The 22313-nt window shown below is 44.3% G+C and overlaps 1 protein-coding gene across 2 annotated transcripts in view; it reads right to left on the bottom strand.

Moving 5' to 3' along the window:
• Positions 1–22313, bottom strand: part of LOC125464061 (protein phosphatase Slingshot homolog 1-like) — a 117283-nt gene that overhangs the window by 87297 nt on the left and 7673 nt on the right. The window contains exons 2-3 of one of the 2 annotated variants that reach the window (XM_048556068.1): positions 17544–17584; positions 1120–1160 (exon numbers count right to left, since the gene is read on the bottom strand). In XM_048556068.1, coding sequence (XP_048412025.1) covers positions 1120–1160; positions 17544–17584 — 82 coding nt within the window. The remainder of the gene's footprint in view (positions 1–1119; positions 1161–17543; positions 17585–22313) is intronic. The other variant, XM_048556069.1, reaches the window with a different exon arrangement.

Below are 22313 nucleotides of genomic sequence, written 5' to 3'. Positions count from 1 at the left end.
GACCTGTCCGTCTTCCCTGGACTGACCTATCCCCTCCCTACCTCCCCACCTACACTCTCTCCACCTATCTTCTTTACTCTCCATCTTCGGTCCGCCTCCCCCTCTCTCCCTATTTATTCCAGTTCCCTCCCCCCATCCCCCTCTCTGATGAAGGGTCTAGGCCCGAAACGTCAGTTTTTGTGCTCCTGAGATGCTGCTTGGCCTGTTGTGTTCATCCAGCCTCACATTTATTATCTTTAAAATTATTAATGGCTGTATAAATTATATCTTAAACTACCTAGGAAATATAAATTGAAACTATCCACCTCAATTTAGCTCAGTCACTTGCAGTCAATTCTCCTTAAATTTGTACTTACTATTTCAAAATAAAACTCTTATCCCAAACTTTATGTACTAGAGAATGTGAACGAAACTAAACGTTTCTTTCACATATGGGCGGCACTGTGGCTCAGTGGTTAGCTCTGCAGCCTCACAGCACCAGGGACCCAGGTTCGATTCCAGGCTCGGGCAACTGTCTGTGCGGAGTTTGCACGTTCTCCTCGTGTCTGCGTGGGTTTCCTCCAGGTGCTCCGGTGTCCTCCCACAGTCCAAAAATGTGCAGGCGAGGTGGATTGGCCATGCTAAATTGCCCATAGTATTCAGGGGTGTGTGGGTTTTAGGGGAATGGGCCTGGGTGGGATATATCAAGGGGTGGTGTGGACTTGTTGGGCCAAAGGGCCTGTTTCCGCACTGTAGGGAATCTAATAATGGAAACTGTAGGACACATAAATTAAGACAGTTATGGGCACAGATACTAATGGTGAGTGAATAACATCAGATGTTAATGAATCAGATGTTTGTAGATATTTTGGAAATTGAAATCCCAGTTCTATTGTTTTGTTGCTTGGAATCAGTGATTTAAAATAACTGAACTTACACATTTACTCCTCAGGATTCAACATTTGTTTACAGATGACATTTTTTTAAAAAATTTGACCCCCTAGTAATTGAATGAAGATATTAATGGTTTAAGAATAAATTTTCAAGATAAATCTTTTGGTAACTATCTTTTCAGTCTTTAAGTGAAAAGTAAAGACCACATACAGAAATCAAATTACACAACGCAGTTCTAGCAATTACCTCTGTTGTTGTAATTTACGATCATCATCACTTCCACCTTCCTGTAAAAGAAATGGAAAAATATTAACCAAATTTCAAATTCTAATTTTGGTGATACTACAGAATGATTAAAGACTTGAACCCAGGCAAGTTCATGGTTTCATGGGGAGATAAAACGTTAACATTTGCTTGAAATAGAAGCCTACTCTGAAGCCCAAGTTTGTGGAAATCTGTTAGTCCTTCAATAAATACACTGAAATCAAGTACATCAATGCACTTTCCATTTTCCAAATTTACAGACCTCTTACTGTGAAAATATTTTTTCTATTCCCTCTGGTCTCCAAATAAACTGAAAACAACAGCTTGATATAACAGGTACTTTTGTGTTATAAATTTAGAAAGTTCACTCGAAACAAAATCATTTCACATTAGAGGCTTACAGACAGACACATTCCAATTCGAATTTCATAGATGATGGAATCCCTACAGGAAGAAAACAGGCCCTTTGGCCCAACAAGTCCACACCAACCCTCAGAGTACCCCCCACCCAGACGTATCCCCCATAACCCATCTAATCTACATACCCCTGCACATCTCTGGACTGTGGAAGGAAACTGGAGCACCCAGAGGAAACCCATGCAGATACAGGGAGAATGTGCAAACTCCACATAGACAGTCACCCAAGGGTGGAATCAAACCCAGGTCCCTGGCGCTGTGAGGTAGCAGTGCTAACCACTACACCACCGTGCTGCCCCACGGTACTGCACATTCTAGAGGTGAAACATCAAAGTATCACAATGGGAATTCATATCAAAATTTTTGTCAAAGTGAAACCTGCAAAACTGAAATCCCCATGAATAGAGCTAATGGAGAAAATTGCATTCTTTGATCAAGACATGGTATTTTACATTATCGCATACAGATCGTGGAAATTTGTTGGAGGCTTTCCGAATCAAGGTTTCAAAAATCCAGAGACACTTCAAAACTGATTGTTACAATCCTTTTGCAAAATTGCCATGGGGTAGATGATCCAAAATGTTGGTCAGGTAAAAGGCACTACTGTATTTTGTTTGTACTCCAGGAATAAAAGTTTGTTCTGCACAAACAAAAATATACTGTTTAAGTAGTTCTATTGCACATTGATTCCTGCATTTCAAGGATAAATGCACACTACATTTGTTTGGCCAGCCGAGTGATAACTGGAGCCATCATCACAATATTTAAAACATATAATGTCACATTAAGACATATTAATTGTTTGACAAGATTGAGCCACTATTTTAGTATTTCAGCTGGAAATTTACTTAGCTCAAAATTTTAGTGACAAAAGTATGCTAAATCTTGTATCCATGTCTATATGATAGAGAAGCTACAACTTCTGAATCTGCATCCTGGTCTTAAGTTCAAAGACAAAGCTTTAATGAGACCAGTATCATAACACACTCAATTTCATTGTTTGTCCCAATCTTTTATTTTATCGAAATGGAAGGATGTGCAAATGATATAGCTAGGAGTTATTATTAGTATTAAAGATCACAAAGGGCAAGACTTAAAATGATAGTACTGTAGTTTCTTACTTCAAGTAGGAAGGAATACAACACAAATCATACAAAAATACATTTACTAATGACAGTTTGGAATACAAGAAACAACACCCTTGCAAAATACTGAAAATCAAAATGCAATGTGTGTACTAAATAAGAGCTACTCTGTACTGCTGCACTAATGTGAAGTAGTATTAGTAATATTAATTGTTAACTTGCTGAAGGAAATCAGCAGGCAAGATTTGTCCATTTGCATAATTGGCTGATCCACCTTGCTGATTTGAGAAGAGAAAAACTACATGCTGGTAATAGCAAGAAACAAAATTTGGTTTAAGGAGTGACTTCATCTGGAAAAAAAAGGCTATGCTCTGAAAGCTTGTGTTTTCAAATAAACCTGTTGGACTATAACCTGGTGTTGTGCGATTTCCGACCTTGTCCACCCAGTCTAACACTGGCACCACCACATCATTGTTAGAGTGAGAGAGAAACAAATGTGCACATCATGGAAAGTGTAGGAAACTAAGAATTTTTTTTCAACAAAAAAAATGGTAATTGCTGGAGAAATTTAGCAAATGTGGCAGCATCTCTGGAGAGAAAGTACAGCTAATGTTTCAAATCCAGAGGCCCTTCTTCAGAACTTCAGTTTCTCCAGCAATTTCTGCTTTTGTTTCAGCAATGATTACTTGAATAGCTAGTTGGCAGAAAGGAATGCTGAAATCACAAAGCTTTGGTCCATTTGCCAAGAAAGATATTTGTTTCTAAAAAGAAACCAAAAATGTTCAATTTCACAATGAATAGGAAAACAAATTTTTGTTCACAACTGTAAGATATAACGTTTGCTTTATATGTCACCAAAAGTACATTGAAAAGTGAAAAGGGCACTTCGGAATAACAACACACAACAAGAACAGTATATTCAAGATTCTTCTTTGAACGAAGCTGATGAGCTGAAAGCTATCAGCTGTCATTTCTTTCTCTGTCAGCAGCAAAAGGCAAGGCCTTCGCTGAAGCATCATTCCATGTTTGTTATCTTTTGGCAACGCACAAAATCATTCGCATATGGCAAAGTATTTTATTTTTCAAAAAAAATCAATGACTATAGTCTCTCATACTTTATTCAAAGATATAAACCAAAGAAATAATAATGAAAATCAAAACATGCCACTTGGTGCTTGCACAAAGCAAGACACACGTAATCTTTGGCCAAAGAGGTCTTTCAGGACCGTGAATGCTGCTCACTGCAGTTCAACTGATCTATCAACATGACCAATACTTCCGGAGGATCTTCTCACCTTTTTGACCTTGGAGAGAGAGAAAGGTAGTGAAGATATTTACAACCAGTTCAAAACACATGTACTTGAGAAACTCATTCCAATCAAGAAACAGGTATTCATAACAACTGATGATGCATCAGCCATGCCTGGCACAAATTAGGGCTTTGCTGCATTTTGCAGAAATGATCCAGATTTCCCCTTTTTGTCAATTACTACTGCATAATCACCAGCAAGTATTAGTTACAAAAGTTATGGACTTTTGTCATGAAATGGAAGTTAAAATTGAAAACCCTATTCAAGCAAGTGCCCTTTTGCATTGTTTGTTTAAATTCTTGCACAACAAACTTGATGCTGCTTATGGTGAACTCATCTTCCATGCTGATGTGTGTTGGTTAAGTCAAGGTCGGTCTTGAAAAGCTTTGGATCTGATGCCAAAAATCATTATTTTTTTTAAAATCAAGGAATGAAGTATGTGGTGAACTGTCAGTATATATGTTGCTTCTCGACTTCGGGTTCCCTATGACCTAAATGTCAAAGCTGAACATGGTGAACTGTAAACTGTGGGGAAAGCACAGAGATATCACAATGATCAGTCCTTGAATAGATTTAAATTGAAACTGGATCTGTGTTCCTCTCATTTAAAAAATGAAACACTAATATTTCCTGAGTTTGAGAAAACACTAGAAATTACTTAAAGGAAAAAAATAATTCCATTCATAAGGCTAAGCGTAACAGAGTTACAAAGCACTGGAGTAGATATTGAAATAATTAGTATACAAAATTATATTGAACTGAATGTCAGATCGTGAGTCAGTGATTGGTGGGGACACGTAAACAGAGGAAGATCCCACCTCGATCATCCAATGTTTTTAAAGTGAAATCTTACCTTGGCTCCACATACCTCTGTGAGGCAGCATTCTCCCAAATAAAGATAATCAAGTCCAAATTGCATCCATCGCACAGATTGGCATCTGATGGACTGTACATGATTAGCGTTTCAAACTACTGCCCCCTATGGGGGGCAGCAAGTGAGGGGAGTGCAGAGGCCTTGACAATTAAGTACATTCAAGGAGCAGGAGAGGTGCCAGGAGACAGGAAGACAGCTAATGTGATACCATTATTCAGGGGTGCTGGTTATCAACCAGGCAAGTAAAGACCACTGCATCTAAAATCAATGCTAGGCATTATTTTGCAAAAAAACTTTGAAGGGATTGAATTAAACTCCACTTGGAAATACAAGGGCTAATCAAGGATAATCAGCATGGCTTTATCAAAGGGAGATCATGACTAATGTCAAAACTAAAGATCCCCTCGGAAACAGTGACTTAACATGATAGAATATAGTTTGAGAAGTAGAACCTGGATTGAAAACAACCTTGTTATGCTTAAAGTGAGGAACCGGATTTGTAACCAATTGTGTCACACTTAAATAAGGGTAATTACGAAGAAACATGAGCAAAGCTGGCTGGAGTGGACAGGGAAAGGAGTTTAGTAGCAAAGGCAGTTGAGGAACAAATGTCAGATATTTTATTAAATTAGCTCCTGGTTCACAGCAAAGATATATTCCAGTGAGGAAGAACTGCATCAAATTGAAAGAAAACACATACAATGTGGCAAAGATTAGTGGCAAGCCACAAGATTAAGAGAGGTTTGAAAAGTCTAAAACAAAAGGATATAATGAAGTTTTTGGGAATGTATGGATTCTACCAGAAGTTTGTACCTAATTTTCATGTAACGGCTATATCATTAAACAATCTGTTAGAAAAACAAAAGGTGGCAAGGTTAACAGAGTGCCAGGCAGTCTTTGAAATGCTGTAAACAATCTTAACAAATTAACCCGTATTAACTGCACCTAACTATAGCAAACCATTTAAACTAGCAGTCGACATTAGTGATTTGGGGATTGAAACAGTTTTCTTTCAGGATGAGGCGGCTGGAATGGAGAAGCCAGTGAGTTCTTTTTCTAAAAACTTGTATCAACATCGGAAAAGGTATTCCCTACAGAAAAGGATGCATTTGTAGTGTTGGCTGCTCTTCAACACTTTGAAAGATGAGACTTTGGTTCTTACTAATCATAGTCCATTAATGTTTAAACTCTGAAATTATTCTGTTACAGTTTGTTATTTCAATATAACTGTTGTACAAATTTCCAGGAAAGAAAATGTAATTGCTTTTGCTTTATCCCAAATGTAAACTATTGAAAATGTTAGAAACTGACCAGTGGAGTTGCATTTGCATTACGATTAAATCTAGAGGTGGAATAATTCAATGGCTGTGAGCTTGGTGTCTTGTTTGTTTCTTTGTGTTATTAACTTTGTCATGAAATGTATTATTGAAGTGGCATTTTTTTTGAGGCATGCTGAGATGGTCACTGCTTTCTTTATTTTTGGGTTAGAACCGAAAGCCAAAGTTGAGAATTGAACTTGAATCTTTGAACACAGCTTGTTTTGGAAAGGAGAAGAAAGGAAACAAATTAAGAGATAGCAAGAACTGCCATCCCACCTACCTCTCATCACCGCCTCCTTGACCCGTCTGTCTTCTCTCCCACCTCACTGACCAACCCCCACCATTGCCCACCTGCACTCACTATCATCCCCCCACCTACCTTCCCCAGCCCCGATCCCTATTTATTTCAGAGCCCTGTACCCCTCCACCATTTCTGAAGAAGGGTCCTGACCCAAAACGTCAATTTTCCTGTTCTCCTGATGCTGCCTGGCCTTTTGTGTTCCTCCAGCTCCACAATGTGCTATACGTAAACAAGTTAATATTCATTTTTGGGAAAGATATTTTTCAGGTTAATTATTGGCCTAAGAACACTTTAGATGTTTTAGCAGCGACCTGCTATAGGTTCAGGACTGGCAGCTGTTTAGACATGGAATTGGTCAAGCAAGGGCAGATCAGTCAGTCAATCACAGATAAGAGAGGTAAGAGAGGGGCAGAAAAATGAGTGAACCAGTTCCGTTAGGGATTTTGAAGCTTTTGAACAGTGCTGCTATGTTTTGCTCTCTACGTTTTAGGTTTTCACTGTGGTTGTGGACTTGTTGGTTATGTTCAGTAAGTAACCATCCGTAAGAAGTGGTGTTTCACCCTCCTGTAGAAGTTCACCCCCAATGCCCTTCATAACATGGCATATCAAATGTGCAAGCGAGTTTTGAGAAGATTTGTAGCTCAGGTTGAGGTTCTGGATGTGAGTTTGCTCACTGAGCTGGAAGGTTAGTTTTCAGACGTTTCATCACCTTTTTTTATTTGAAAAAATATACTTTATTCGTAAGATGTACAAAAAAAAACATATTTACACACCTACCCAGTCATGCAAGCCGCTCCGGGTTACCCAGGGGGTACATACACCAACTAAAGGAAAAAAAACAAACAAAGAAGAAAAAAAAGCAAAGAAAACACTCCGGCAGTCGTTACCCCCTGACCAGTTGGGGAAGGCCCCAGCTGGGCCCAGTTACCAGATAGGGCCCTTTTTTCTATTCTGGACGAGGGGTTTCATACCGTGGTCTTTCCCCACCGCGCCTTGGCGGCGGCTGCCCCAAGCTTTAGTGCGTCCCTCAGCATGTAGTCCTGGACCTTGGAGTGCGCCAGTCTGCAACACTCGGTCGGGGTCAGTTCTTTCAGCTGGCAGACCAGCAAGTTGCGGGCAGACCAAAGAGCGTCCTTCACCGCATTGATGGTCCTCCAGGCGCAGTTGATGTTGGTCTCGGTGTGCGTCCTGGGAAACAGCCCGCAGAGCACGGAGTCCCGCGTCACGGAGCTGCTCGGGACGAAGCTCGACAAATACCACTGCTTCCCCCTCCAGACCTCCTGCGCATAGGCACACTCCAGAAGGAGGTGATCGACAGTCTCGTCCCCCCTGCAGCCACCTCCAGGGCAGCTTGCGGTGGCGCAGAGATTCCGGGCATGCATAAAGGAGCTCACTGGCAGAGCCCCTCTCTCCGCCAGCCAAGCAATGTCCTTGTGCTTGTTTGAAAGTTCTGGCGATGAGGCATTCTGCCAAACGACTTTGGCAGTCTGCGTGGGGAACCACATGACGGGATCCACCCTCTCCTTTTCCCGAAGGGTCTCGAGGATACTATGTGCTGACCACTGCCTGACGGCCTTGTGGTCAAAGGGGTTTCCTTTCAAAAATTTCTCCACGAAGGACAGGTGGTACGGAACGGTCCAACTACTCGGAGTCCTTCACGGCAACGAGACCAGGCCCGTCCTTCGCAACACCGGGGACAGGTAGAACCTCAGTAAGTAGTGACACTTGGTGTTTGCGTACTGAGGATCTACGCACAGCTTGATGCAGCCGCATGCAAAGGTAGCCGTCAGGGAGAGGGTGGCGTTTGGTACGCCCTTTCCCCCATTTTCCAGGTCTTTGTACATGGTGTCCCTGCGGACCCGGTCCATTCTCGACCCCCAAATGAAGTGGAAGATGGCCCGGGTGACCGCAGCGGCGCAGGTCCAGGCAATAGGCCAGGCCTGCGCCATATACAACAGTACCGAAAGCCCCTCACACCTGACAACCAGGTTCTTACCCGCAACGGAGAGGGACCAGAGCGTCCACCTGCCTAGCTTCTGCTTCAATTTGGTGATAGACTTGGGAGGAGCGTTAGTACACGCCCCAGCTCCACCAAACCAAACACCCAGCACCTTCACGTAGTCTGTCCTGACGGTGAAGGGGATGAAGGAATGGTTGTCCCAGTTCCCAAAGAATGTGACCTCGCTCTTACCCCTATTGACTTTGGCACCTGAGGCCAGTTCAAACTGGCCGCAGATGTCCAATAGTCTACTCACCGACCGACGATCGGTGCAGAAGACGGCAACATCGTCCAAGTACAGGAAGGTCTTGACCTGAAGGCCTCCGCTGCCTGGGATAGTCACGCCCTTCAGGCTCACGTCCTTCCTGATGGATGCGGCGAAGGGCTCTACACAACACACGAACAAGGCAGGAGAGAGTGGGCAGCCCTGCCTGACTCCAGATCTGACAGGAAAACTGTCCAATTCCCACCCATTGATCGAGACTGCGCTAACGATGTTGGTGTAGAGCAGCCGGATCCAATAGCAGATGCCCTCCCCGAACCCCAATTTGGAGAGGACGTCCCTCATGTAAGCATGAGAGACCCTGTCGAAGGCCTTCTCCTAGTCCAGGCTGACGAGGCAGGTGTCCACCCGCCTGTCCTGTACGTAGGCGATCGTATCCCTGATGAGCGCGAGGCTCTCAGTGATCTTCCTGCCCGGCACAGCACAGGTTTGGTCAGGGTGAATCACTGACTCCAGGACAGACCTGACCCGGTTGGCTATGACCTTGGCCAGGTTTTTGAGGTCCACGTTCAATAGTGAAATGGGAGGCCAATTCCTAATTTCTTCCCTCTCCCCCTTCCTCTAAATGAGGGTAATGATGCCCTTCCTCATGGGCTTGCACACGTCCCCTGCCCAAAGCGCACTAGCGTACACCTCCAGCAGGTCCTGGCCGACCAGGTCCCACAGAGCGGAATACAGCTCGACCGGTAAGCCGTCGGTCCCGGGAGTCCTATTCCTCTCCAAGGACTTGAGGGCTCTGGTCAGCTCGTCCAGGGATATCGGCCGGTCCAGCCACTCCCTCGTGCCGTCGTCTAAGACCTCCGTGATAGACGACAGGAACGACTCGGAGGCCATGCTGTCCGTGGCCTTCGTGTCGTTCAGTCCGGCGTAGAAGGATCTGCTGATCCTCAAAATGTCGGGCCGAGACGACGTCACCGAGTCATCGTCCTCCTTCAGCCGGCTAAGCACAAAGCTCTCTTTGTGCACCTTCTCGTCCTGCTCCACGGAGTGGACCCTGGACCGGACGATTATACTGGAGGCCTCCGCAGCAAAGAGCGAGGCTTGCTGGCCCCTCATCTCGCGGAGGTCCTCCGTGACATCGACCCCCATCAACTGCAGTAGGAGCAGGTTCTGCACCCTTTTCTGGAGTCGTGACAGCTTTCCCCGCCTCTCTCTCGCCTTCCGAACACCCTTGAGGACAAAGAACCTCTTGATGTTCTCCTTCACCATCTCCCACCAGTCGCCCGGAGACTCAAAGAGGGGTTTCACGGTTCTCCAACCAGCGTACTCCCTCTTAAGCTCCTTGACGTTCTCTGGGGTCAACAGAGTCGTGTTGAGTCTCCACGTCCCCTTGCCGGCCGGCTGGTCGTCCTGTAAGTGACAGTCGGCCAGCAGGAGGCAGTGGTCAGAGAAGAACACCGGCTTGACGCCAGTGGACCTGACCGAGAACGCCCGTGACACAAACAGGAAGTCTATCCTTGAGCGAATAGACCCGTCTGGCCGCGACCAGGCGTACCTCCACTGCGCTCCGTCTGCAGGGGTGCTGAAGACGTCGAGCAGCTTGGAGTCCTTCACCATGCCCATCAGGAATCTGGACGTGACGTCCAGTTGACTCCCCCCACCCGGTGTCCCCACGCCGGATCTTCCATCAGCATCGATGATGCAGTTGAAGTCTCCGCCCACGGTGACCGGCCTGGACGTAGCCAGCAGGGGTGGAAGCTGCTGCAGGATGGCCAACCGCTCACTCCATACCGCTGGGGAGTACACTTTGATTAGCCTCAGGGGAGCGTTCTGTCGGTGACGTCAGCCACTAGGAGGCGCCCCTCCCCACCACCTCCTGAACTCGAGAGATGGTGAAGTCACGCCCCGACAGCAGAATAGCCAGCCCCGAGGAGCGACAGTCGTTACCCCCCCGACCAGATCGAAGGCCCACAGGTCCAGGCGCCGGACCATTTCCCATACCTGCCGAAGTGCGGTATCCCGCACTCCTGCAGAAACAGGAGGTCCGCCTTGACGGTGGTCAGGTAGGCCAACGTGGATACACATCTTGCGGTGGACTTGATACTGCGCACATTAATGCTCGCAACTCGTACCCCCATTGTGGGCAGTGACCGCAGTACCCTCCCCAAGTCCAAGGTCCAACCCCTCCATCTGTTCCTTCATGCCCATTGCCCGGGCTAACTGCTGGACGCTCTCCGGGCTCAGGAAACTGTCCGTGCATTCCAGGTGGCATCCCCCCGTCGGGGGTACGGAGGCAGGAGAGTCCGGCTCTGGGTCAGGCTGGGGATGCGCTGTTTCCTCCTTCCCACCTGGAAGTTCCGGGAGGCCCTCCAGTGCCCCAGCGGCACATGACTGGGTATCGGAGGGAGCCTCAGGATGCCTCCCGTCACCTGGAAGCATGGTGCTGCTTTCCTTCTCCCTTGAGATCTTTAACTTCTGCTTCGGGCGGGCCCTCTCCGAATCCCCCTCATCAGAGGAGCTTTTATAGCCCACCTGATGGCTGCGGTTCCTAGGCCCACCGACACACCTTCCTCCTCGCTTTCCGGACCGTCGTCCACTCCCCTGGGTTGCCTGTCGCCACCTCCGTCGACTCCGGGTTGTCGGGGGGGGGGGGGGGGGGGGGGGGGGGAGGAGACGCGGAGCCTGCAGGGGCGCTTTGCTCACCTCGGGGCCCATCCTGCGGGGCCGGGCCCTTCTGCACATTAGTGGGGTCCTTGCTGGGCCCTGGTGCCTTCCTCTCCTCGGGGGGGGGGGGGGGGGGGGGGGGGGGGGGCTGGCCCCACATTGCCCCTGCCGGGGACCTGGGCGTAGGTGGTCCCCCGCTGCGGGCATGCCCTATAGAGGTGGCCCGCTTCCCACAAAGGTTGCAGCTTTTCTCTTGTGAGCAATCCTTTGCAAGGTGTCCCTCCTCCCTGCAGATGGTGGCTTTGCAGTCGGCCGCCATGTGACCTGACCTACCACAGGCATGGCAGACTTTAGGTTGCCCTGCATAGGTCAGGTATCCCTTGCTCCCGCCGATCGCGAAGCTGGACGGTGGGTGTACGACGTTCCCGTCCGCGCCCATCCTCAGCGTGACCTTGACCTGCCTCTTACTGGCCCAGATGCCAAAGGGGTCCATGATGTCAGTTAGGTCCCCTTCCACCTTCACGTACCTTCCAAGGAAGGTCAGGACATCAACTGCTGGCACATGCAGGTTGTACATGTGTGCAGTCACCATACGGCTCCTCTGCACTGGCATCACAAACAGCAGGACAGCGGTCAATACAGAGAGGGGGCCCTCACCGCCTTTCTCCTTGAAAATCTCCAGGAAGCGCTCGCAAAGCTTGGCACTCCTGAAGGTCACATCGTAAAAACCTCCTCCGGGGAAATCCTGCAGGCAGTAAATGTCCGCAGCAGCGAACCCGCAACAGTCCAACAGGACCCTCTTCACAAAGAAGGTGCGGTCCACAGGTGCACCTTCATCCACCTTCTTTACAGCAACACAGATGGTGTTCCGGGCCCCCTGACCTGGGGCACGAGCACTTGCCGCAGCCATCGTTGCAGGTTGGCTGCTCCCCTGAACCAGCATTAGGCCGAAGCCAGCATTAAGATCCACTGGTTGCAAGGGTGCACAGCCAACCCGACGTCTTCCTTTCACCTCCAATACAGCGCTCTCCTCCTCTCGGTCCACAAGAGAGTGGGTCTTTATTTTGATCCAGATGTAAGCTGGTTCACTGAGCTTGAAGGTTTGTTCCCAGATGTTTCGTCACCATTCTAGGTAACATCATCAGTGAGCCTCCGACGAAGCGCTAGTGTTATGTCCCGCTTTCTATTTATCTGTTTAGGTTTCCTTGGGTTGGTGATATCATTTCCTGTGTTGGTGATGTCATTTCCTGTTCTTTTTCTCAGGGGTGGTAGATTGGCTCCAAATCGATGTGTTTGTTGATGGAGTTCCGGTTGGAATGCCACGCTTCTAGGAATTCTCATGCGTCTCTCTGTTTGGCTTGTCCTAGGATGGATGTGTTGTCCCAATCAAAGTGGTGTCCTTCCTCATCTGTATGTAAGGATACAAGTGATAGCGGGTCATGTCGTTTTGTGGCTAGTTGATGTTCATGTATCCTGGTGGCTAGCTTTCTGCCTGTTTGTCCAATGTAGTGTTTGTCACAGTTCTTGCAAGGTATTTTGTAGATGACGTTCGTTTTGCTTGTTGTCTGTATAGGGTCTTTTAAGTTCATTAGCTGCTGTTTTAGTGTGTTGGTGGGTTTGTGGGCTACCCTGATGCCAAGAGGTCCGAGTAGTCTGGCAGTCATTTCGGAAATGTCTTTGATGTAGGGGAGAGTGGTTATGGTTTCTGGGCCCGTTTCGTTGAAAACTAACCTTCCAGCTCAGCGAGCAAACTCACATCCATATAAAATGTTCTGAGATACAAGTCTGTACTGTTGTGGCACAACACAAATGTCAACTGTTGTTACAATTACAGTTCTTACTATCTTGCACTGGGATAAATCTGATGTTTGACACTTTTAATCTGAGACATTTATAACAATCTTTACAGAAGAGCCAGCAACCTGTCACTTGCTGTAAAGATTGTAGCATTGGACTGTACAATTAAAAGGCCATTCTATTTTAAACCACCCCTAGGGTTCTATTTCAATATTTGCTGCCCAATCATTACATTCCTATGGTAATTAGTGAACATCTGTGAGTGATTGGAAGACCCAGTGGAGCTCTTTCACTTAAGTGTATCTAATCACTTGCCTAAGAAATGCTTGGAAGTATACAGCAACAAATGTATCAAGAGGTTCTTTAACCCATATAATGAACTCATCATTTATATACTGAAAATAATTTTCTCTCTTCATTTGGGTAAAATGTGCTTCCTGACAGATTCAAACTCTCAAGCACATTATATTTTCCAATACTATCTATTTTTGCCCATTTGCAACCTATATTTTTTCAATGATGTTACTTCTTGGTACATGCAACTTTGAATCAAATCAGGTTTACTGCAAAACAAAAACATGTATTTTGCAGTAACTTTGACTATATCTTTTAAATATTTTGACAGAAATCCAGAATGCAAGGCTTTAGCCTGCTCTGCACTTGGACATGGGAAACACAGATGAGAGAAGCACCCAATACTACAGTCAGAGAAATTGAGAGTTTCTCAAGGGATTATCTGAGTTAACGGTGATCGGAATGGATAGGCCCCCTGTGAAGTATTAAAGAAGTGTGTGAGAATGTCACATTTGAGACGCAGTGTGATCAAGAGACATTAAAGACCAGTAATGCCAAAGGCAACTGTTAAGCAAAATCTACTGCAGAATAGAATAGAGGGAAGAGAGTTTTCCATTAACTGACAATTACAGAAATGGAGACTGAGTAGCCAAAGTTTGGGACTTGCCAAATCTAGTGACAAAGGCATCAAACAACGGAACGCAGGTTAACACAGATAATGTTACTGAGGTGGAAGTAGGAAGTCTTTGTGATGGTGAGGGTACTTGATTGGAAGTTCAGATAGAGATTAAACAGGATGGCTAAGCAGCAAGTAGTGTAGTTTGACCCAAAACAGCAGTTTGGGGCAGGAATGGAATTAACGGCCACAAGACATTGTAGCAGAAGTACGCCATTCGGAACATAGAGCAAACTCTGTCATTCAAAGAGACCATGGATGTTACTCAATGACTTTCCTGCCTCTTGTCCATATCCTTGATTTCTTTAATGATTAGCAATTTAACCATCTCAGCCTTGAATGTACTTCATGTCCTAGTAGAGGGGAAAAAGTTCACAGATTCAGTAAGCTCAGAAGAAATTTGATCTCATCTCTGCTATAATTAATGAGTGACCCTTGCATTAAGTTTATGCACTCAAGTTCTACACTCTCCAAAATGTAGAAACAACCTATACATATCTATGTTGTCAAGTCGATCTTGTTTGCTTCAATAGGGTCAGCTCTCACTCTTCTAAACCCCAATGAGTACAGCCCCAACCCAGTCAAACTACACTCAAATATCTCTCCACCCCAAGATCAATTTAGTGAATGTTCTCCCTACAGCCTCCAATGCCAGTGTATCTTCCCTTGAACATGGTAACAAAAACTTTTCACAGTATTCCAGGTGTGGTCTAGCTCAGGCCTTGTAGAACTTTAGCAAGATTTCTTTAAAATAAAGGCCACTAAAGGCCAACAGTCTATTTGCTTTCCCAATTAACTGCTGCATGCTGATGCCAGTTCTTTTGTGACTTATGAAAGAACTTCCAAATCCCCTCTGTACTATAGCCAGCTGTGGTCTTTTTCTGCAAAAATAACACTCAAATCCTCTATTATTTTCTGCCAAGACACAAAACCTTGCATTGTACCACATTATATTTCATTTGTCAAGATTTGCCCATTCACTTAATCTGTCTATACCCTGCTGCAAACCATTTCATCCTCAGTATTTGCCTTTCCACCTATTTTTGTGTTTTCTGCAAGCTTGTCTATATTTCATTCACTTCCTTCATCCAAGATACTAATATATAAATATGGCCCTGTGGTACTCCATTAGTATCAAGATGTCTTCACTGAAGAAGTCTTTAACACTTGCACACTGTTTCTGGCTTGCCACTAAGCTTTTTCGTCAGAACAGGAGTAGGTCATTCTGCCCCATGGGCTGATTAATGGCTGGCCTTTGGCCCATATCCCTTTGTACTTTTTTTTTTAAGATTTCAATTTCAATGTGACAAACTGTCCTTAACTTAGTTCACAATGGTTGGTTTATGCCTATCAAAGACTCTTTCTTTCTCATTGGAACATATCTCTGTTGTGAGCTATGAACGATTTTCTAACATGTCCCCCATTGTTCCTATACGCAGTCTTTGTGCCAAACTCTTAGCCGAGTCCACTTCACCTAGCTCTGCACGCATTGCTTTCTAACTACCTTATTTAAGTTTAGTACAGGGCCTTCCAACACAGGCTTCTTGTTCTGAAACTGAATGTTAAATTCTAACATATTACTATCACTGTTTTCTACAGGATAGTTTATTCCAGATTATTTATTAAATCTGCCTCGTGATATATTACAAGCTCCAAAATAACCTGATCCCTGGTTGGATCGATAATATAGTGTACCAGGAAACTATCCCAAATACAGTCTGGATTCTTGTTTGTGGCTACCACTATCAATCTGACTTTCCCAATCTATATAAAAACTGAAGTCACCAACTATTAGCGTACTGTTATTTTTACACATCACCTTATTTTCTGATCTTTTTTCTTGTATAGCCAATGTTAGAGTGCCAATAGACTATTTTCTTTTTGTACAGTAAAATATCCCCAAATATTTAGTTCACGTATACAGTTTATGATGAGTGCCAAAGTGATGCTTTCAGTATTACCAGAGCTCAAATGAAATAAGTTAGATAATTATGGGGAGGCAATGGCCTGGTGGTATTATTGCTGGTCTGTTAATCCACAGACCCAGGTAATGTTCTGGGGACCGAGAACTGAATCCTACCACAGCAAATGGTGGAATTCAAATTCAATAAATTTCTGAAATTTTAAGAAAAATCTAATGTTGGTAATGAATCAATTGTTGATTGTCCAGAAAAACCCATCTGGTTCTCGAATATCCTTTAGGGAATGAAACTGCCATCCTTATCTGGTCTGGCCTACATGTAACTCCAGACCCACAGCAATATGGTTGACTCATAACTGCCCTCTGGACAATTAGAGGTTGGCAGTAAATGCTGGCCTAGCCAATGACACTTTCCTTCTCTGAATGAAATAAAGGGCTGGAAAGTGGTCATGAGGAATGCCTAATCAGCCATAATCCTACTGAATGGCGAAGCAGGCTCAAGGGGCTGAATGGCTGACTCCAGCTCCTAATTCTTATGGTTTTATGACTGTTCAACTGGTGTGCCTACCTGGAAACATTAGCACAGATTTTAAAAGTCATATTCTTGGATTTTCTTTTAGACTTGTATACCACTTTTGTAAGTGTTAGATTCTAAAATGAAATGGACAAGTTTTTATATAAAAATGAAAACAAAAATTGCTGGAAAATCTCAGCAGGTCTGGCAGCATCTGTGGAGATGAACCAGAGTATATGTCTCAGGTCCCATGACCTTTCTTCAGAAAGTTTCTTTTCAAGACATGTGATTCCTCTGTTCATTTATATGATGAAACACCTGAACCCAAAGTTAGAAAAAAACTATTTGGAGTCAGTATCATCAGAGATAGCTGGCCTTTAGATTTTCACAGACAAGGGATGTTGCTTGTCCCTTGCCCTAATATCTCATCTGCAGAGAGAAGGTGGAAAACGTTTCAATGGTACCAAGCTAAACAACATTTCCAGGTGAAACATCCATCTCTTGTGAACAAACACATTCAGTACTTTAAGAACTTGACAGAACAAAACATGAAGCAAACCCAAACCTGATGGAGTATGTCGAAGTATCAGATAAGGTTCAACTGATAGTTACCTTGTGGGTGAGCCTGTAGCAAAATCAAAAACCAATACTGTTGCTGAAAACTTAATCATGCCTGCACGTTAAAAAAAAGCCATAGAAGTGATATGAGGAGCTAATGCTGTTAAGGAGATCAACAGAATTCCACTCTTTGAAAATCGTTTCAACAACAAATCGATGGCATGTCAGCTGATATTGAGGAGGTGCTGCTGCAGGAGAACTTAGCTACTATGGTAAGTTTGCTTTGCAGATTGACAAATCTTAAGCAAACATTGCTAGGTGCCAACAGTTCAGTATATTGATGGAAACCCCATTCAGGATAATGTTTTTAATTCTGTAAGGAGCAACTAAATCATGCGACAAGGGAAGAAATATTTTAGGAAACAGACACCCACTTGAACGAAGGCAAACTTACCTGGGCTATGAAGTAAAGCATTTGTCCTGATGGTGCAACTTCTATGACAGGGAAAGTCAAAAGGATTTGTCAGTAAAGCAGCAAAATCCTAACATTCAGATCACCAATTGCATCCTCTTTCCTGAAGCTCTTGTAGCCAAAATAATGACAGAGTTAGCTGCAGTGTTCAAACACACATAAAAGTCATGAATTAAATACAAGTACACCCATCAAAATCATATCTATTCATTATTGTGCACGGTGAAATGGGGGCCAAGCAGTATTTACTGTTACACACCAAGGTGTCATGGTAATTGTAGGAAAGATTCTCCAGTGTTCAATGAGCTTCAAAGAAGACACGCATTTCAACAATGCACAAACTGCCTTATAAAAAGAGTTACTACCTGAAGATTACTGGCAGGCTAAGCTGGCATGTGTCACATTTTTAGCCACCTGAATGAACTGAATTCTAAAAGCTGGGAGGAAATCAAGATGATCCTGGCCAAAGATAAATTTCCAAGTTTTACATCAAAACTGCACATTTGGTGACAGACAGTGGCTATAGGTTCCCTTGAGATGTATCTACTAGCATCAGTGGCAGATGCAGCTGTAAAGATGCCCAGCCTTACCTTTAAGCATCTCAAAGTACTGCAATAGAAGGTCAAATTTTACTTCCCCTCATCTGACATGGAAACCTATGACTGGATACGTGATCTGTTTAATTCACTGTCTTTTGATTCAGTACAAACGTTGATGTTAAAAGCAAAGAGAGTATACAGCTCACTGGATGAATTGCAGTTCAGAGAGATGTCTTTATGTGTGTTTTGACTGACTGTAGTACGTGAATGCATGGTGATCTTGGATCATGCCACTCCTGCCACTTGCAACATACCTGCGAGCTAGCATTTTCAACACTTGCAAAATGAAAAACCACAGGAGGGCATGCTTGCCAGTGGAACATTTTTAGTCATCTGAATGAACTGAATTCTAAAAAGGTGGGGGAAAAAAACGAGATGATCCTGACCATTACAGATAAACTTCAAAGTTTTACGTCAAAACTACATCTTTGGCAAGAGGCAGAGGACATAGGGTCACTTGAGACGTTTCAACCCTCCATCAGCTCCTCCCTGGATCATAAACTCTGTGCACACGGTCAGAACCAGGTATCTCACTAACCACGTAATTCACAATTTACTCTACACCGGGTTTTGGTCTGATCCATTGTACAGGAATATTATTAATAATTGGAGTAGATTTTGAAAATGTGCCTGTACTCACAATTGTAGATGGCGTATGTGTGCTGGTGGATTTGAAACATTAGATGTTTTTGATCTTTCTTCAGCTTGCTGTGTGCACTATGTTGCAAATCTCCCTAGTAAGGTCATTACCATAGTAAATGCAAGCAAGTGAGACATTTATGAGCAATCAAAAAAAGTTGGGTGTAATTTGTCTCACTGAAGTGTCCTTGATACTGAAAAAGGTTGGGAATGACTGCTCTACACTAACAGCAAAGTAAGCAGAAGACAAACAAGTATTTTGTTTCATCATGCCTCACTTTTACCAAGCCAAAAGGAATGGCCATGGGTACCAGCTCTGTCTGTCTCGTCATGGGGTGCTTGGAACATGCCCTGTTCCAAACCTAATCAGATCCCTATCATAACCCTTTCTCCAGTACATTGATATCTTAAAAGGTGTGTCCTGCTTTTGTCCAGAACTGGACAATTCATAAGTTTTGCTTTCAATTTCCATCCTTCTCTCACCTTCACCTAGTACATCTCAAACTCTTAACTGTGTTGCCAAATTCTGAATGAATGCCATCTACAAGTTTGCTGATAACACCACCATAGTAGGAGGGATATCAAACAATGGCAAGTCAAGATATAGAAGGGTGGTAGAAGGCTTGGTGATGTGGTGCAATGAAAACAACCTCTCTCTCAACTTCAACAAAAGAACTGATCATTGACTTCAGAAAGAAAGGAGGAGAACATGCCCCCATCTACATCAATGGAGCCAAGGTTGAGAGGGTGGAGAGAACATAGGACTGTACAACACAAGAACAGGCCCTTCAGCCCACAATGTTGTGCTTGTGCTGAACAGGACGTCAGGTTCAACTACTCCCTTCTGCCTGCCCCTGGTCCATATCCCTCCACTCCTCACATATTCATATATTTATCTAAAAGTCCCTTAAACCCCTATCATATCTGCCTCCACAACCACCCTGACGGCATATTCCAGACTTCTACCACTCCCTGTGTAAAACACTTGCCCCTCACAACTCCTTTGAACTTTCACCCCCCACCTGAAATGCATGCCTCCCAAGTATTAGACATTTCAAATCTGCGAGAAAAAGATTCTGACCGGCAAAGCTATCTATGCATCTCACAATTTTATAGATTTCTATCAATCCTCCTCTCAGCATCCACCTCTCCAGAGAAAACAATGAGTTTTTCCAGCTCTTCTTAGAGCTCATACCTTCTAATCCAGGCAGCATTCTGGTAAACCTCTTCTGCACCCTCTCCAAAGCCTCCACATCCTTCCTGTAATGTGGTGACTAGAGCTGAACACAATATTCTACGTGTGGCCTAAAGTCTTATAAAGCTGCAAAAGACATCCTGATTCTCATACTCACTTCCATACCAACAAAGGCAAGTGTGTTGTATGCTTTTTTTCACACCCTATCTACTTGTTTGGCCACTTGAACCCCAAGAACCCTCTGTACATCAGTACTGTTTAGGGCCCTGCCATGACTGTGTAGTGATCGTGAGAGTGTGTACTTGTATGTGTCAGTGTGTGATTGTGAGATAGCGTGTGCTTGAGAAGGTGTGCAAGAAACTTTGAAAGGGTGAAGAAAGAGTGTGGGAAAAGGTGTTAGATTGTGCAGAAGTGTGAATGTATAAGTGAGAATATGTAAATATGATGTTGTGTAACTGTATTAGAGATGGTGCAAGTGTGAGAATGGGTTTGTGTGCCTTTGCATGTATGAGGGTGATAGTGTCTGTGTATGAGTGGATGTTTTAGAGTGTGAGTGACTGACTGTGTGACTGTATGCATGTGTCCAAGTGGGTGTATATATGTGTAGTGTGTTAGATTGTGCGTATGTGATTACACATGCATGTAAGCATCTGTATGTTTTGAGAGTGGTCATGTATGTATGCAGATTGTGCACGTGAAAATTTATGTTTGACTGAGACTGTTATTGTATGTCACTGTGAGGCTTAGTGAGACACTTCGTGAGTGTGCATTCATGTGTTAGAGTGAGTGAAAGGGAGAGTGTGTATGTGTGTGTGATTGTCTCGTCGAGACAGTCTGTGAGAGAATGTGCAAGTGTGAGTGCACATGCATATTTGAGTATAAAGTGTCAGTCTATAACTCTGAGTGATCATGGGTGTGTGTGAGAGAGACTGCAAGTGTGACACTGTTTGGGAGAGAGTGCTGAGTGTGAGTGTATGTTAGTGTGTATGCAAGATTGAGCGTGTCCAAGTGTGAGAGTTTTTGTGTTAAAAAGTGTGCACATCTGATCATGTGAGTGTGCATAAGTGGGTAAGAGTGTGTGAGAGTGAAAGTGGATGTATGAGTGCGCGTGTGACTGAGTGAAAATGAGTGTGGTTGAATCAAAGTGTGAGAGTGCAGAAGTATGTAAGTGAATGCCTCTTTGTACGTATGAGTGTGAGACTGCGTGTAAGTGTGTCACAGTGCCTGAGAGAGAGTGTGGATTAGTGTGAGAGTAAAAGTGTCAACATGTGCTTTTTGAGAGTGAGTACATCTGTGTGAATCTGTAAATGTAAGTGTGAGAGTGTATCTGTTTGCTGTTGTGAATGTAATTGTGAAAGATGAGCTTGGGAAGTGATTCAGTAAGTGTGCACGTGAGCTTGAGGGTGGGTCAGGTCAGTGTGAGTATATGTCAGAATGTGACAGTGAGAGTTTTTGTGTTAGTGTATGTGACAGAATGAAAGAAAGAGTGTGTGAGAGTGAGAGAGATGGGTATGTGAAGTGTGAGTGAGAGAGAATGCAAGAGTGCATGTGTGAGAGTGCGTGTGTTAAACTGTACATACATGATTGTAAAAGTATGAGTGATTGTGTGTGTGTGCACACCTGTGTGTGTATGGGCACTTGTACGTAAGAATGCGTATAAGAGTCTGTGAGAGTGTGTGAGAGACAGACAGTTTTATTTTTTTGTTCTCTTCTTCCCCCTCACAGTCCAGGCCATTTGGCCCACAATGTTGTGCTGACCTATTATCCTACTAAAATCAAACTACCCTACATATCCTACATTGTACTATCATCCGTGCACCTATCCAAGAGTCGCTTAAAAGTCTTTAAAGTATCTGACTCCACTACCACTGCCAGCAGCACATTCCCGATGCCCATCTCTCTGTGTGAACAGCCTACCTCTCCCATCCTTCCATCAACTTTAAATCATGCCCCCTCGTATTCGTCATTTTTGCCCTGGCAAAAAGTCTCTGGCTATCCAGTGAGAGCATCAAGTTCTTTAGAGTGACAATAACCGACAACCTGTCGTCTTGGACTCCCATGTGGATGCAACAGTCAAGAAGGTACAACAACATCTTTTTGCTCAGGCAGCACAGGAAATTTGGCAAATCTGTAGGGACCCTCACCAACTTCTACAGATACACCATTGAAAGCATATTGTTTGGGTGCATAACAGCTTGGTGTGGTAACTGCTCTGCCAGAACAGTAAGAAACTACAGAAGGCGTGCACAGCCCAGACCATCACAAAAGCCAACCTTCCATTCATAGATTCCATTTGCACAATTCACTGCCGCCGAAAGG

The sequence above is a fragment of the Stegostoma tigrinum genome, chromosome 26 (genome assembly GCF_030684315.1).
Source record: "Stegostoma tigrinum isolate sSteTig4 chromosome 26, sSteTig4.hap1, whole genome shotgun sequence".
Classification (NCBI taxonomy): Eukaryota; Metazoa; Chordata; class Chondrichthyes; order Orectolobiformes; family Stegostomatidae; genus Stegostoma; species Stegostoma tigrinum.
Note: the sequence above shows the minus strand (reverse complement) of the source record. Positions and strands in the feature narration are given on the sequence as shown.